The sequence below is a fragment of the Mirounga leonina genome, unplaced genomic scaffold (assembly GCF_011800145.1).
Source record: "Mirounga leonina isolate KUSES-001 unplaced genomic scaffold, KU_Mleo_1.0 Mir_115, whole genome shotgun sequence".
NCBI classification, from domain to species: Eukaryota; Metazoa; Chordata; class Mammalia; order Carnivora; family Phocidae; genus Mirounga; species Mirounga leonina.
The window spans coordinates 6,922,631-6,939,479 of NW_023270268.1; the positions used below are offsets into that span (position 1 = coordinate 6,922,631).

General features: G+C 45.7%; 1 protein-coding gene across 3 annotated transcripts in view; it reads left to right on the forward strand.

Moving 5' to 3' along the window:
* Positions 1 to 16,849, forward strand: part of ACVR2B (activin A receptor type 2B) — a 40,328-nt gene that overhangs the window by 7,074 nt on the left and 16,405 nt on the right. For all 3 annotated transcript variants that reach the window (XM_034992221.1, XM_034992213.1, XM_034992216.1), the window contains exon 2: positions 16,497 to 16,704. In XM_034992221.1, coding sequence (XP_034848112.1) covers positions 16,497 to 16,704 — 208 coding nt within the window. The remainder of the gene's footprint in view (positions 1 to 16,496; positions 16,705 to 16,849) is intronic.

The following is a 16,849-nucleotide window of genomic DNA, read 5'->3' on the forward strand; positions in this document are numbered from 1 at the left end:
TCTCCTGGTTAGGCACCAGGGTGTAGCTGGGGGAGTAGCGGTCACTTTGGCCATAACTTCTTTTCCCATTTTAAATTTTATTAATTTTTAGTTTTACAAATTATACACACATTCAACTGCAGAAAGTTAGACGTTACAGATAAAACCAGGGCCCTTTACCACTCTTGGTCCCCACCTGATCCCATCTGAGTCCTTCTACACATATTATCTGCATCTGTGGAAGTACTTAGAGAAATTGGATTTTGTAACTTAAAATGGTATTGCTCTTTTCAGACATTTAATTGGGGTATAAAATACATGTAGAACAGTGTAATTATCATAAGTGACAGCTTGATGAATTTTCACAAACTAAATATGCCCATGTAATCAGCATCTAGATCAAGAATCAGAAATTGACCAGCCCCTATCCCCACCAAGCCCTTTCTTGCTCCCTCCAGTCTTACCCCTACATCCCTAAGGGTAATCACCATCCTGACTTCTCACAGCACATGTTAGTTTTGCCTGTTTTTGTGCTTTATATGAGTGGAATCTACAGAGTGAACTGTTTTGTGTCCATCTTTTCTTTTTGCTCACCATGTTTGTGATTTAACATCTGTATTGTTGCATGTCATGCCTTTTAAATTCAGAGATATGTTTTGGCAATCCTTCTCATACATATGGGTCTATCTTGATCTTTTTTAATAGCTGTGTGAAATTTCAAAGTTGGTATATAGACTACATTTTATTTAGTCTGTTGATGGATTTCCTGACTGTATACAGTTTATTGGTTCTCAAGGATAGATGACAAGAGGAATTTCTGGGTCATAGGACATGTATATTTATTTTTTAAAAGATTTATTTAAGTTATCTCTACACCAAATGTGGGGCTCGAACTCACAGCCCTGACATCAAGAGTTGCGTGCTGTACTGACTAAGCTAGCCAGGCGCCCCAGGACATGTATATTTTAAATTTTAATAGGTACTGAGAAATGGCTATACTGGTTTTTTTCCCCCCACGAGGCTACCCAGGTGATGGCAGTGGGGGCAGAAGCTGGGTGAGATGGCAGGTGGCCTTCTGCAGCAATATGTGAGCCTCCCCGCCCCCCCCCCCCCCCGCCTCCAAAAATGCTAGATTACAGAGGTTGGAAATAACCCACTTCATGAAGGGTGCCCAGACAAGGTCTAATGTCTGAGGAGAGCCAGAGAGGCTCCTTCCTGTGTCTGAGCCTCCTGGTTACTGTGTTGATAGAGGAGAGGTAGCAATGGACTTGCCAGTAAATGCTGGTCTGGGTCTGGGATGGCTGTGTGAGCTCACCAGCCATGCTCTACATGGCCTCCGCCCTCCAGAGAGACTGACGCCCTTGCTGAAGGTTGTGAGGAGCTGTGCATAACAGGACACCACCACTGGTGACCCCAGTTCATTTGACAGGATCGTGGCATGGCAGGATCCTGATTTCCCATGTGGTGATAATGGTGGTAGGGGCTATAGGAGACACTTGCAGAAGAATTATTTTAGAATCTGGTGAAAAGCTTCTCATGACAGAAAGTAAGCTGGTGAGCTTCACTTCCTGTCTGAGCGTGTGCGGTGTTCCCTTGTATAACTTTCTGCCACGATTGGCCACAGAACTAGGGAAGATCGTTTGAGATGACTTTTCTCCAGAGCCTGTGCTTTCCTAGGCTCCTTCTCCATCATGCTGTTTCACTGCTCTTTCACTGGGATTCCTTGCGTAAGCCCACTTGTCAGGCTCTGCTTGTGGATTTAGGTGACAGTGGATTTATGGTACTGTTTCTAGGATGAATGATGTCCCAATCAGCTTTCCCAAATTGTAGAGGTGAGGTACACTGTCTGTGCATTAGACTGATAGGGCTGCCCCAGAATGGATGGCTTTGAAATACCACAGACTGGGTGGCCTTCAATAACAGAAATGTATTTTCTCACAGTTCTGGAGGCCGGAAGTCCTCCTCGGTGCAGGCAGGGATGGTTTCTGGTGAGGACTTTCTCTTTGGCTTGCAGATAGCTGCTTACTTACTCTGTGCGCACATGGTCTTTTCTCTCTGTGTGGATACACTCCTGGTGCCTTTTCCTCTTCATCTAAGGATACCAGTCCTATTGGATTAGGGCCCCACCCTTATAACCTAATTTGACCTTAATTACCTCTTTAAAGGCTTTATCTCCCAGTACAATCACATTGGGAGGTAAGAATTTTGGGGGTGGGGGGACGACACAATGCAGTTCCTGACAGTCTGAAATAATAAAATTGGTTGAAAGGGAATTCTGTTTCCCTCTTGAGTTACGCTTTGGAATGGAAGTTACTTTTTTCAGGCCTCTGCCCCTAGGGTCTGATTAAACACTTCCACAAACGGGCTTATCTACATAGGTGATTTCAGTTTCTGTGTTATGTGTAGACCTCTCCCCTTTGGGTATTATGTGTTCCTGAAAACAGTCTAAAAGCTGGGTAAAAAGTAGATATGGAGGCTTCCTCTTTCGGTGACCAGGACCAGCCCTCTTTCTGAAGGCATCTGGAAAAAATGGACAGATTGAGGAAACATCTCTGGCTGAAAGCACTGTACAGCTAAGAAGATAGTGAAGACCTACCAGGTCAGATCTGTGTGAGAACAGAGGCCCTGGGTGGTGACTTTGATGTTTGAATCTCTTTTTAGCCCTTCGTGTGGGCAACTGAGAGGGTTGCATTTGCATTTGATAGCCTTGTGGGGCTAGGAAGATAGGGATTGGAGTTTTCAACAGAGGGCAGGTATGGTGAACCCCTCCTTTCAAGCTGGAACCCCAAAGACTTGGGGGTAAGGGGGCACGAAGAGAAGACAAATCTAAAGCAGGATTAGGATCTTCTGGAATTAATGGTGCCTTAGCTGCCTGCCAGAAGCACATGTAATATTATAGGAATATAACATCATTGTAGGCCTCAAATTATTTTACAAACAATTTTGCATGTATCATTACTGGGTGATCATGATCATTTTAAATAAATAACCATCAGAAACATCACAGCTGAAGCAAACCTGGGTGAACTCCAGACTGGAGTTATCATATGCATATTGAAAAATAGTGCTTGCTATGATCAAGGAAATAAAAGTGGAGAGCTTTCAGTAGAGAGCTGGAAAAATATGTAAGAGTTAAATGAAAAATCTGTTATAGATCTGCATTGTACGTGGACAGAATTAAGAACTCAGTGGATGATTTTATCAGGAGGTTAAGTAAAACTGAAGAGAGAATTAATGAATGGGAAGATAGATCAGAAGATAATATACAGACTAAGCCCTTCAAAGAGAAAAGGATAATACAGAAGAGAGGGAAAGATACAGAGAGGATGAAGTGAGAAGATCTAAGATCCATGTAATCAGAGTCACAGAAATGACTGAGAAATAAAAGAAGCAGAAGAGATAATAGCTGATAACTTTGCAAAATGAATGAAAGACATCAAGCCACAGATTCAAGATGCCTTGTGAACCTAGATAAGATAAATAAAAATTCCACATCTCTTCTTTTTTTTTTTTAAAAAAAGATTTTATTTATTTATTTGACACAGAGAGAGAGATAGCGAGAGCAGGAACACAAGCAGGGGGAGTGGGAGAGGGAGCAGGCTTCCCGCCGAGCAGGGAGCCCGATGTGGGACTCGATCCCAGGACCCTGGGATCATGACCTGAGCCGAAGGCAGACGCTTAACGACTGAGCCACCCAGGCGCCCTCCACATCTCTTCTTATTCCAGCCATACTTCTGAACCCCAAGAAGAGAATCTTAAAAAGCAACCAGAGAAAAAAAAGCATATTTACAATCAAAAGAGTAATGGTTATATTGACATCTAACTTCTCAAAAACAGTGGAAGCCAGAAGACGATGGAATGATAGTTTTAAAGGCTAAAAGAAATAATTGTCAACCTAAACTTCTATATCAAGTGAAACTGTCTTTCAAGAATGAAGGTATCGCGGTGCCTGGGTGGCTCAGTCGGTTAAGCATCCGACTCTTGATTTCTGCTCAGGTCATGATCTCAGGGTTGTGAGATTGAGCCCCATGTTGGGCTCCACGCTCAGCAGGGAGTCTGCTTGAGATTCTCTCTCTTTCTCTCTCTCTCTCTCTCTGCCCTTCCCCCCCACTCTGTTTCTCTTCCTCTCTCTCTCTTTAAAATAAATACATACATCTTAAAAAAAAAAGAGTGAAAGTATCAAGTAAAGAGGGTGGTCTTCAGGCAGAAGGTAAATGATCTAAACGGGAGGTCAGAGATGCAGAAAAGAATGAAGAATATTGAAAATGATAGGCATGTGGACATGAAAGAAGTGCGTTATTGAATTCGAAATACATAAAAAAGCAACACATGACAACAATGCTATATGGAGAGTGGAGTGAAAATAGAATTTAATTGTTCTAAAAGTTCTCACATTGGCCACCAAGAGGATAAAACTACCTATTAATATTAGGTTTTGATAATTCAAGAAGGCATGCTGTAATCTCTAGGGTAACCACTAAAGGATAGAAAGATGATAACTTTCAAGCTAATAAAGGGGACAAATGGAATAATAGAGAATTCATAAATTGAAAAGAAAGCAATAAAAGTGAGATAAGGGAACATAGAGCAGGAGAGATAAATAGAACTAGTATCCCTAATGAGTATAAGGTGCAAAAGTCTTTAAAACATTCACAAATAGAATCCAGCAATATGTAAAAAAATATATATATATATATATCATGGCCAAGTGTTTTAATCTCAGAAATGCATAATTGATTTAACAATTGAAAATCTAATCTGCCATGTTAACAGAGCAAAAAAACCCGTAGGATTATCTTAGTAGATGCAGAAAAAGCCTGTAGGGTCTAATCTTTAATCCTCAGAGTAAAACAGTTTGGAAATGCAAAGGACTAAGAAGAGTCAAGGCTATCTTAAAGAAAAAGAACAAGTTGTGCCTACTGGATTTCAGGCTTCATTGTAAAGCTGTAGTAATTAAAATGGGAAGCTTTTGGGGCACCTGGGTGGCTCAGTTGGTTAAGCATCTGCTTTGGGCTCGGGTAGTGATCTGGGGGTCCTGGGATTGAGCTCCACATCGGGCTCCCTGCTTGGAAGGGAGTTTGTTTCTCCATCTCCCTCTCTGCTCCTCCCCCGTGCTCATGCTCTCTCTCTTCCTCTCTCTCTCTCAAATAAATAAAATCTTTAAAAAAATAAATAAAATGGGAAGCTTTTGGTGCTAGATAGCTAAAGAGACAGTGGAATAGAATAGAAAGTCCAGAAATATATTCATGCCTATATGGATGCTTAATTTAAAACAAAGAAGAAACACAGAAGTTGGAAAATGGACAGCTTTTCCCATAAGAGTGAAGCATTTCAGTTCTTTTGAAGTGATATTTCATAGGTGTGAGAAATTGTTTCAATATTGGGAAGTGGTACTAGTTGGTGGGGCTTCAATAGGGAAATAAATCATCCATTTTTGTGTCTTAGTGTTACAACATTTCATCTTAATAACCACTCTAACTATGTTGACATGGTATATTTATTTCCATTCATTTATGTTCAACCTGTCTTTGTGAATTTTTTGTTTCAGGTTATTCAGTTTTAGAATTTCCATTTCGTTCCTTTTTTTTTTTGTAGGTTCTATTTCTCTGCTGATATATCCTATCAATGCCTTCATTGGAATGTATTTTCCTTTACTTTCTTGAACATATACTTCTGATAGTTACTTTAAAATCTTTGCTAATTCCAACATCTGATCATCCTAGAATTAATCTCCAATGATTATCTATTCTCTTGAATATGAGACACATTACCTATTTTTCATATAATCTTGGGTTATATCTAAATATTGTGAGTGATAATTGGTAGAGGCTCTGAATTTTGTTATGTTCCTCTTAAAAGCATTGCTTGTTTTGAGTTTGTTTTGTTGGTGTTTTGTTAGTTTGTTTTTGTTTTTTGGTTTTTGTGTTAGCAGGTAGTTATATTGGCTGAATTCACAAACTCTTCTGTGGTGTGTAGCTGCTGCAATGTCTGTTTTAGTTCCTTTAGGCTTACCTGGTTGCTTGAAGTGTGATTGGTGCCTGTGTAGTTAAAGGTCAGCCAGCAGTTTGAACAGAGTTCACGTGTAGACCTTTCTCCCATCCTGGTCTGGCTGTCACCCTGTATCTCCTTTGCTTTTCATCTTTAAGATACCTGTCACTATCTCTTGTGTTGCATCTTTGGGTTTTTGTATCCTTGTTGTATCTTCTTTTTTTGTTTATTTCCTCATTTTGGTGGAGCATATCCTCTACTACCTTTTTTTTTTTTTTTAAGATTTTGTTTACTTGACAGAGACACAGAGAGAGAGGGAACACAAGCAGGGGGAGTGGGAGAGGGAGAAGCAGGCTTCCCGCCGAGCAGAGAGCCCAACGCGGGGCTCGATCCCAGGACCCTGGGATCCTGACCTGAGCCGAAGGCAGACGCCCAACGACTGAGCCACCCAGGTGCCCCCCTCTACTACCTTTTAAGAAAGGGTGAATAGGAGGTACATTTTTGTGATCTTACTTTTCTCTCTTTTCCCTTCACATTTCATTAATAGTTAACTGGGTATCAGCTTATAAATAGGAAGTCTTTTCCCCTCCAAATTGTGAAGCACTGTCCCATTATATTCTAGCTTCCAAGTATTATTGGCTGTAAGGAAGTTCATAGCCATTCTGATTCCTAATTTTTTATAGGTGATATTTCTCTCTTGATAGACATTTGTTGTGGGATCTTTTCTTGTCCCCACTGTGGTGAAGTTTCACAGTGATGGGTCTTGCTGGGGGGCACTGTGCTGGTCTTTGATTTCTTCCCTTTTGTTTTTTCCTTCTGGAACTGCTGTTAGTTAGGTGTTGAACTTCCTGGACTGGGCCTCTAGATTCCTTTTCTGTTTTCTTTCTTATTTTCTGTATCCTTGTGTGTTTACTTGACTTTGGTTGTGAGATTACTTCAATGTTATCTTTTAATCCTTCTGTTGAGTTTCATTTCTGCCATATATATAATATATATAATATATATATTTTTAATTCCCAAGAGCTCTTTCATTTTCTGGTCTTTTAACAATACCATTCGATTTACTTTTCACGGGTGCATTGGTTTTTTAGCTCTCTGAGGGTATTGATAGAATTTTTGAAGTTATATTCTCCCTACATAATCTCTGTATTCTCCAAGTTGATTTTTTTCTCCCCTACATGCTTTTATCTCTGTCTTTCAGGTAAGTGGCTTTCCTAGACCTGTTCATTTTAAGGATGGACCTGAATACTGATTGAAAGCTCTGAACTCCTGAGTAGAACATGCCAACTGTAGGATGATCTGATGGGGTTGTTTTTGACATTAGTTAGATTCTCCTGAGAAGTATCTTCTGCTTTGTGTTAGGGGATTGGTGGGGAAGGATAGGTATAGGCCTGGCTGCCAATATCCTGGGAGCCATGGTGGGAAGAGAGCTGGAGTTTCTGTATTTCGTATATTATTCTGTATTCCTCTTGTTTCAGTATGGTGCCTGTGCCCTCAATTTTTCCCACTGCTCCCTATCCAGGCTCTTTATTTTATCTTCTTTAGAAAATAACCTACTCTCTGCTGGGTTGGGGGAGGTAGCCCCCAGCCATGGCAAGTGGTAGTGAGCTCTGAGGATCTGGCCAGCCTTTTGTCTTTGGACTCACCTTCACCCCACTCTTCCAGAGACATTTGCTGCCACAAATTCCTGAGTTTTAGAGGCTCCTGTGGTGGAAATCATGTTGCTTTTCAGCTTTCTTCACAGCCAACTCAGGAGTCTGTGTGGTTATTGACCACTTACGTATCTGCTTTCCAGCTTCAGAATTTCATTTCTGTGGTTCTTTCCTGTTCTTTTTGTCCTTATGGTTTTAGGCTTTAAAAAACTTCTCTTTGCTGTGGTTTTCATGAGATTACAGAAGGTGGCAAAAGTAATTTTTGTGTATAATCCTTAAACCTTTACCTGGAAGCTCTCTCTTTAGTATTCTTCAGAAATGATGGGGCTTGGAGAAAGACAAGGATTCCAGAGGATGGCCCTGGACCCACATGTTGTTCTATGGGAGGATGGTGCCAGGGACTTGTTTACAGAGTTGAAGTTGGAAGTGAATTGAGGTGACCTGGCTTGATTCCTTGTTCCTAGGCTGGGCTTGTGAAAGCTTATAGATCTCTTCCTGTCACCCTTGGAAAGTGCTCCTGGACTTATATTTCGGCAATAATAGTGAAATAGTTAAACAGCTGATAAACCTCCTCGTGCGAGACATGTAGAAATGCTGGATAAGATATAATAAATGTCCTTTTAAAATGGATATGCATAGCTGCATATATAAGAAAGGGAGAAGCAAAAGGAGGCTGGAAATTAGAACTGTATACCTCCACTAGCTAAAGTTGTTGATTCCCAGGGGGACTCTGCCCCTCTCCCTAACTTAGAGGTGTAGGTTTAGTGGCAGTGTGTAAAGCATGAGAGATAAGGTATGAAATTGAGACTGAGGCCCTCATATGATAAAACTTCCATAGGGTTATACCTTCAGTGAAAGTATGGACTAGAAGGAACATCCTTTTGCTGACAAAGGGAGTATAAAATGAAACTGTCTTGTCCTAGGTTGATAGGGAGGCAAGGTAGCTTCCTTTGAGAATTTATAACCATAGGTCTGTGCTTACATGAGCTTGCAGTTGAAGTTCATACCAACTAGTGTTCTCTGGGAAACTCGAAGTTGAGAAATTAAAGTGATTCCAAATTGATGATGTCCTAGAAAGTTTGGCAGAAGCAAAAACATAAATTATCTCTGGAAGGTTGCCCCCTCAAACTTGGCCTTCGAGTATTCTCACAATAGAGGCCTGATGAACATAAGCTCTGTATCCAAAAACAGAATCCGAAATTATGAGAATCCTAAATTCCAAACATGCAAGGAAACAAGATACCATGAGTGAAAAATCATCATACTAAGAGGTGGCAGAAATAAATGTTCAAGAAATTAAATTATGGAATTATAAAATAGGGGTTTGGAAGTATGACAAATAACAGAAGTATCAAAATCAACCAAGAACTTTTTTTAAAAATAGAACTTCTAGAAATGAAAAAATGGGTTAATTGAATTTATGAATTAAGTAGAAGAGCTAAATAGCAAATTAGACACAGCTAAAGAGAGAATTCATAAATTGGAAATTAGGCCATATGGAATTATCCCTAATAGTGCCTAGTTACAGAATTGGAAAATATAAAGGCAGGGTTAAAATACTGGATAGAATGAGAAAATCTAATGTACTTTATTTATTAAAGATTTTTATTTATTTATTTGAGAGAGAGAGGGCACATGAGAGAGAGAGCATGTGTGAGCACAAGCTGGGGGGGAGGGGCAGAGGAAGAGGGAGAAGCAGGCTCCCCGCTGAGCAGGGAGCCTGATGTGGGACTGGATTCCAGGACTGTGGGATCATGACCTAAGCTGAAGGCAGACGCTTAACTGACTGAGCCACCCAGGTGTCCCAAGTCTAATATACTTTAATAGGAATTTCAGAATCATAGAATAGGGAGATGTAATACTCAAATTGATAAAAAGCCAAGAATTGTTCAGAATTGATAGTAGAGGTGAATCATTGGATAAAAAGTATATTTTTCCAAGCAGTGTAAATAAACTTAAACATAAACTTAGACACACAGCTCATAGTGAAACTGCAAAGAGAGGATCTAAGAAAAGTAGCCAAAGAGAAAAGACAGAGTATCTACAAAGTTAAAATAATAGCAGACTTTCCAGCAATAATAGAAGTCAGAAGACTGTGGAATAATATTTTCTTTTTTTTTTTTTTTTTAATTTATTCATGAGAGATAGAGAGAGAGAGGGGCAGAGGCAGAGTCCCTGCGGAACAGGGAGCCCGATATGGGACTCGATCCCAGGACCCTGGGATCATGACCTGAGCTGAAGGCAGACACTTAACCAACTGAGTCACCCAGGCACCCAATATTTTCAAAATGACGAGAAAATAACTCAGCCTAAAAGTTTATGTTCTTTTAAACTGTCAGTTGGGAAACAGGGCAAAATAACGCTTTCAGAAAAGCAAACAAAAGCTTCTCTACAAAAGATCTTTACTGAAGGAGGATGATTTTTGGAAGGACAGTGGTCCCAGAAGGAAGAATAGAGATGTAGGGTTGGCTGAGCAGACAAACTGATGAATGTATGGACAAATAAGAAAATACTGAGTGTATACAACACAGATCATATCTACTCTGGTAGGCACATAAGAACAACAACAATAGCAGATTAAATATTTAACACCAATGTTAAGTTAAACTAAGTGTGGTTGGAAGGAGGTAATTGGGGCTAAAACAGTTAAGTTCCTATGAGGGATGGTAGAGATGTTAACTTTAGGTTTTTAGCATAAATAGTACATATTAAAGTTTAAAGGCTAGCTTGTAATAGAATAGATATGGAGGGCATTACTTCCAGACCAGAGTGGCTGAAATGTGGAATTAAAGAAGATAATCCAAAGGTTGTAGCAATAGAGAAAAAACAAATGTAAACATAGCAGTAATCATGAATGTAATGAAACTCAATTCTAGGTCAAAGACAGTGTTAAACTGAACTGGAAGAAAAAGATACAGAAAGATTTAAAATAAAAGAAAAAGATAAATTCAGAAAATACTAACACAAAATGTTATATAGCTATGTCAGCATCAGATCAAATAGCCTTTTTGGTGAAGAGCAAATGACCAAATGAAGAGGGTTACTATATGGTTAGAAAAGTTTTATTACCAAGAATATATAAAGAATTTATACAACTCCTGGGAAATACATCCCAGCAGAAAAATGGGAAAGGATGTGAACAGGCATTTCTCAGAAGCAGAGATTAATAAACACAAAAGGATGATCAGTTTCACAAATAATCAGGAAATGGGGATCAAAACTGTCCTGCACAATTTCATACTGACCAGGTGAGCAAATATCAGGGGTGAGGGTGTGGCTCAGCGGGGCTGTAGTCTTGTGGGAACATAAATTGGTACATCCAGATGGGTCCTTGGGAGAAAAGTTGGACAGTCTCTAGTGAGTTGAAGATGCTCCTACCCTGTGATAGGACCCAGCATGACTAACATACCCCCTGAACTGCCCTCCCATACGTGAGCACAAGAAAGCACATAGGAGGAGTCTAGAGGTTTCCTGGTGGTAGTGCTCAGATCAGCACCCCTTGTAAATAACCTAGAAGTCCATCGGGAGGATGGACAGGACACTTCAGTAGTGAGCTTGTACAGTGGACTGCGCGCACCACAGAGCTGCAGGGGCGGCTGCAGGACACGGACTGCGGAGCCAGGCCGCCAGGGTTCCAAACCTGGTTTTGACACTTGGTAGTAACTTGGGGAAGGTACGTCACCTCACTGTGCCTCAGCTTAGGATTTATTTATTTACTTGTTTATTTATTTGAGAGGGAGGGGCAGTGGGAGAGGGAGAGAGAGAATCTTAAGCAGGCTCCATGCCCAGCGTGGAGCCCTAATATGGGCTCAGTCTCACAACCCTGAGATAATGACCTGAGCCGAAATCAAGAGTCGGACGCTTAACCACCCAGGCGCCCTGAAATTATTATTTGTAAAGTGCTTAGTTTAGTGCCTGCTATGTGTTTGTTAAATGAATGTGGATCAGCGTGGATGGCTCACAAATAAATGGGTCGAGGCAAGAAAGCCAGTGTGTCAGAGATTGTTTGGCTCCTGGAAACATACTGAATTCTTGTGTGAAAGTTCAAAGATAAAGTATACATGCATTTTGGATTCTTTTCTGCCCCACTCTCCGTCTGTGCCACTCCCCAGTGGGTGCACACTCAAGTGTTATGTGTGTCTGTGGGTGTCTTTCTCACACTCCAGCCTTCCCCCTTGCACCTCCCCTTCGCCCTTTTAGGTTCCCTTAGTCCCCACACCCTGGCCATTCTTACTCTTGTGGGGGAGGCGGAATCATGAACATGGACTAGGTACTGTCACTGGGAGCCGGAACCTTCAGGTCTCTGGGCCCTTCTTGGCTCCCCTGGAGGAAGCTGCTGGGGCAGCAGGTACTCAGCTAACTGTAGGGCTGCCTTCTGAGGAGGGCAGGGCGAGGGGAGCCTAAGGCAGGAGCCTCCCAGGAAGGGAGCCTGGCCACTGGCTAGGGGAAGGCTGCCTCTTCTCTCTAGGCAGATCTGGAGTCTGGGCAGTAAGGGAGAGAGAGCACTGGGCATGCCTCACTTGGCCACCTCTCAGGCATGGAGGCATCTGGGAGGAGGGTGCACCTTGGCATGCTGATGACAGGGGGCTGAGGTGGATGTGGTGGGTGGCATCCCTTTCTCACTGGTCTACAGTGCCCCGTGGTTGGGGCTGGGCATCTGCTTCCTGGGGTGGGGGGCAGGCGCTGCCGAGGGGCTTCAGGAGCCAAGGGTAGAGTGCAGCCGGTTGCTGGTTGCTCGGGTTCCTCTGGGAGATGTTGGCTGGCTGGATGCACCCCAAGGCCAGAGCTCAGGGAACCCCAGGGGAGGCATGGCCACGCTAGCTTCGTATCCTCCTGCCAAGGCTCTGCCTTAATCGCCCTCACTTCTGCATCCCTCTGTCACGCTTCCCTCCCTGTTGTGCTTTGAGTGCCTTCCAGGCAGGGTCCGGGTAGGCTTTCCCCTGCTTCTCCCCAGCACATCGTGGGCTGTGTCCGAGGCCATCTGGACTGGGAAACACCTCCCAGTGCTTGTCCTCGGGTGTCAGAACTGGCCTGTTTAGGGCAAGCTCTGGAATGTTGGTTCAGAGTGGAGTATGCATTTTTATTTTTCTCAGTGCTGGTGTGTGTCCACGAGTGGGGTTTCTCAGCCCACCTGGGCTGAGGGCTCGGGGAGTACTGGGGCCTTCTTTCCAATAAGGAACCTAGAAACTGTCTGTTGGGGACGCATGGTTCCTTTGGAGGCCAGCAGTTGGGTCGGCTGTGACTCAGGGATGGAGTGAGCCACTTGCCCAGGTATCCGGGAGGTAGGCTGCCCTCAGGGCTCTGTGGTAGCAAATATGGGGGGATTGCAGGCACCCCATCTTGGGAGCGCAGCTTCCTCTCCTGCTGGGATAGGTGAGTGGGTGGGGGTCAGGGGAGCCTCCTGCGCATGGGTGCCCCGCCCGGGAGCAAGCGCAAGCGTGGGCAGGAACCCTGTGTCTGTTAAAAGGCAGAGGCTGCCTTGTGGTTGGAGTGTTGCCAGAGGCTATAAATAGCTGCGTGTCTGCAGAAGCAGAGCCCAGGGAGGAGGGAGGAAGGGGGAGGCCCTGGGTTTCCAGCTGGCAGCAGATCCTGGGTGTGGTGTGGGAGGGGCTTGGAGTCTCCCCGTCTCCCCAGGTCCACCTTGGCTCTGAGTGCAAAGCTTTTGGAGGCGTTGGTGTGCACAATCCCTGCTTGATGGGCTGGGAGCCCTCCTGGGGGGGCTTGTAATGTGAAGGGTTGTCACAGGCAGCAGGGAGGGGTATGGCTCCTGATAGGACAGCTAATGTGCCAGGTACTGTCATAACCACTCTTAAAATGCATCAACTCATTTGGCTCAAGAACAGCCTGAGGAGTGAGGTGCTTCTATCATCCCCTTTTCACACATGAGGACACAGAGGCACAGGGTGGATTGATAACTTACCCAGAAGTATCAGAGCCAGGATTTGAACGAAGTCCGGCCAGCTTAGGGCTGCCTTACTCTCAGTTGTGTGTAGGAAGATCTGGTCGTGGCTGGGGGTGGGGGGGGTGGGGGTCCAGTTATATCCTGAGCCCTTGGGTCCTACCTGGAGCCTTGAGATTTGGCATTCCCCAGCCCTGTCCACCTGTGTCCTGCCCATGGTAATGGCCAGAGGAGCCTCTGCTTGGTGAGTGGCATGAGGAGAGAAGCTGGGCCGGCCTTGGGCACTGTCAATGTTGGGACTCCTCACCTTGCACAGGGGGCTTGTTGCTTGTTGTCTACGTGGAGATGGGAACTCCCCTGAGGACCCTCAGGCTGGGGCTGCAGGCTCAGGCCACGCCTCCTGTAGTCCCTTCCCTTCAAATCCTGCTCTCGCTGGGTGATAACCATGTCCTCTGTCCGTTTATTCTTCCATCTGTCTACCTGCCATGTGTCTGGAACTGGTTCTAGCACTCAAGATAGTCAGGGCTCCTGCTTTCATCAGCCTTGCAGGCTCGTGGGGGAGGCTGACATTTCAAAAGTGATTTTCAAGTACATTTATAATGTTTTATTTCTTAATATGAGTATTCACTATGTTATTTTCTCTTGGAGGTTGTCTTTGGTTACATTATTTTTACACATTTTGAATGTCTGAAACATTTCTTTAAAAAACAATAGGTAGTTAGTCAAGAGTGGTAAATTAGGGGTGCCTGGGTGGCTTAGTCGTTAAGCATCTGCCTTCGGCTCAGGTCATGATCCCAGGGTCCTGGGATCAAGCCCCGCATTGGGCTCCCTGCTCAGCGGGAAGCCTGCTTCTCCCTCTCCCTCTCCCCCTGCTTGTGTTCCTTCTTGCTGTCGTCAAATAAATAAATAAAATCTTTAAAAAAAAAGAGTGGTAAATTAGGTGATGGAGGAAGCACAAGGGCCTGTGGAGGTAGAGAGTTTGCCTGGTCTCTGGAGAGAGAAGAGCCGGAATCTAAAGGAGAAAGTGGGGAGCATCCTGCAGCCAGAGATAGTAACTTGTGATAAGCCCAGAGGTGGAGCGTATTCAGGGGCCTGGAAACATGGTGTGATGGCAGTGGGGGAAGCAAGATTGAGGAGTAGCCAGCACCCCTACCTGCAGCTCATCCCATCCCTTTAGGTTCTCCCCTAAAACCTTAAGCCTTACGCTCGATGAAGGGCCTGGCTGGGGGAAGCCAACATGCACTCCTGCATGAGCCCCTTTGTTGACCCTGATGCCCTTCTTATGGACCAGGCTGGGTCCCAGCTGCCTGGGTGGTTGGGAGGCCACTCTTCTTACAAGTGTCCTTGGATGCCCAGAGCCATGGCTAGACACTGGCATTCTGATAGGATGACATTTTGAACCCTTAGAGCTTTGAGATTTGCTGCTTGCCCTTGGCCTCTGGAGGAGCCTCTTGTCACTGCAGAGAGCTGCAGAAGGGCTGGGGTGACTAGAGAATGACCTGCAGTGGGGGGAGGGGGGCTTCCCTCCTGACAGCCAGTCTTTGTCCTTCTCCCTGGGTGTACCATGGCATATCAAGTTCTTTGCTCACGATGGCCACTGTGGGCGTGAAGTGGAGGATGAGGGAGGCTTTGGGCTGTTAAGACTCAGGCTCTCCCCCAGGGTTGGGGTGGGATCTTCTCTTCTGGCTGCTGGTGGGCTGGCTGACTGTCCATCCGTGGGGGTGACTCTGACCCGTCCTTCCTCCTTCCTGGGGCAGGAATACCAGCTAGAGGTGGCATCAGATCCCTGGCCTGCAGTAGGCCCAAGAAGAGTGGCGAGGTCAGGTGGATGCTTGGTGCTGATTTCCTCTTGGGTGTCTGTGTGATTTTTGGTAGTGAGGTTGATCATGGGTGTCCTGTAAAGGGACCATGGTAGGGCACTCGCAGACAGAGTTCTGGAGAGCTCTTCAGCCCAGGAGTCAGGGGCAGGGGCCATAATCTGTTTCCTGGGAACCTCCTTTGGCATCTCCTTCCTCCTTCCCATTACAGGGCTTTGGGGGTCTTGGCAGTTGGGCAGATGGGAGGGCTGAGACGGGGTTGCTTGGGAGGGGTTGGTGAGAAAGGTGGATTTGGTGAATGCTTGAGGCCATATTTGAAGGAAAGAATATTTGAAGGGGGCAGTTGGGGGTCCAGGTGTTTGGCCACCTGGATGGCACTCATGCAGGGGGTGGAACAGGGCACAGGAATGGTGGGGAGTGCTCACAGGGGTCTTCAGGCGCCAAGCCCAGCTGGGAGGATTCTGTTAACCACTTCTAGCCACCAGCCAGCCCTCCTTCTGCTTGGGGTACATACTCCCTATTGTGACTCTGGGAGCCTTACCCTGATCATGCTGGCCTGATTCTTAGACCTTCTCCTGCCCTGCTGAGCACCAGGTGTGGTTGCTGGGTGCTGGAAGGACACTGGACTGGAGGGTCCTTATTTCCTATTCAGTCTGGACGGGGATGGGGGACACACCAGCAGTGTGTCTCCCCAGGATGAGGCAGATAGCGACAGCAGGAAGCTGCCTCAGAGTGTGCCCAGACATGGTCCTTGAGGTCTGTGGCCGGGTCACCTGAGATTCTGTGGGGTGGGGAGGGGGCTGGAGGTAGAGGGTGGTGGTGTTTAAAACTGTAGTAGATTCTGCCCCCGTTTAAACTGTTCAGTATGGGCTAGGCCCAGGAATGTGTATTTTTAGCAGCGCCCCCCCTCCCCCCAGTGATTCTCCTGTGCCCTGGGGTTTCGAGGGCTCCTCCATTTCTGCTGCTGCAAGGGAGCCGTCCCCACCCCCACCCCCACCCAGGAGCTTCGGCCATCAGCGGAGCCCCTTTGTGTGCGTGTAGCCATCAGTCTGGCTGTTGGACACCCACCCACCACTCAGCCTCCCGCAAGGTGGCCGGGGACTCAGGGCAGGCGCCGGGGTTCGTGGAGCGCTCAGCCCTTCTCTCATCTCCTGGGCACAGGTTCCGGGCGCGGGGAGGCCGAGACTCGGGAGTGCATTTACTACAACGCCAACTGGGAGCTGGAGCGCACCAACCAGAGCGGCCTGGAGCGCTGCGAGGGCGAGCAGGACAAGCGGCTGCACTGCTACGCCTCCTGGCGCAACAGCTCCGGCACCATCGAGCTCGTCAAGAAGGGCTGCTGGCTGGACGACTTCAACTGCTACGACAGGTGCGCCGGAGTCCGCCCTCCCCTCCCTCCAGCGCCGCAGCCCGCTGGAGCCGTCCTGTCCTCCCCTCCCGGCACCGCCCCTGCCTCAGTCCCGCCGGAGCCCCGCTGGAGCCCGTCCTGTCCTCCCCTCCCCTCCTGCCTCAGT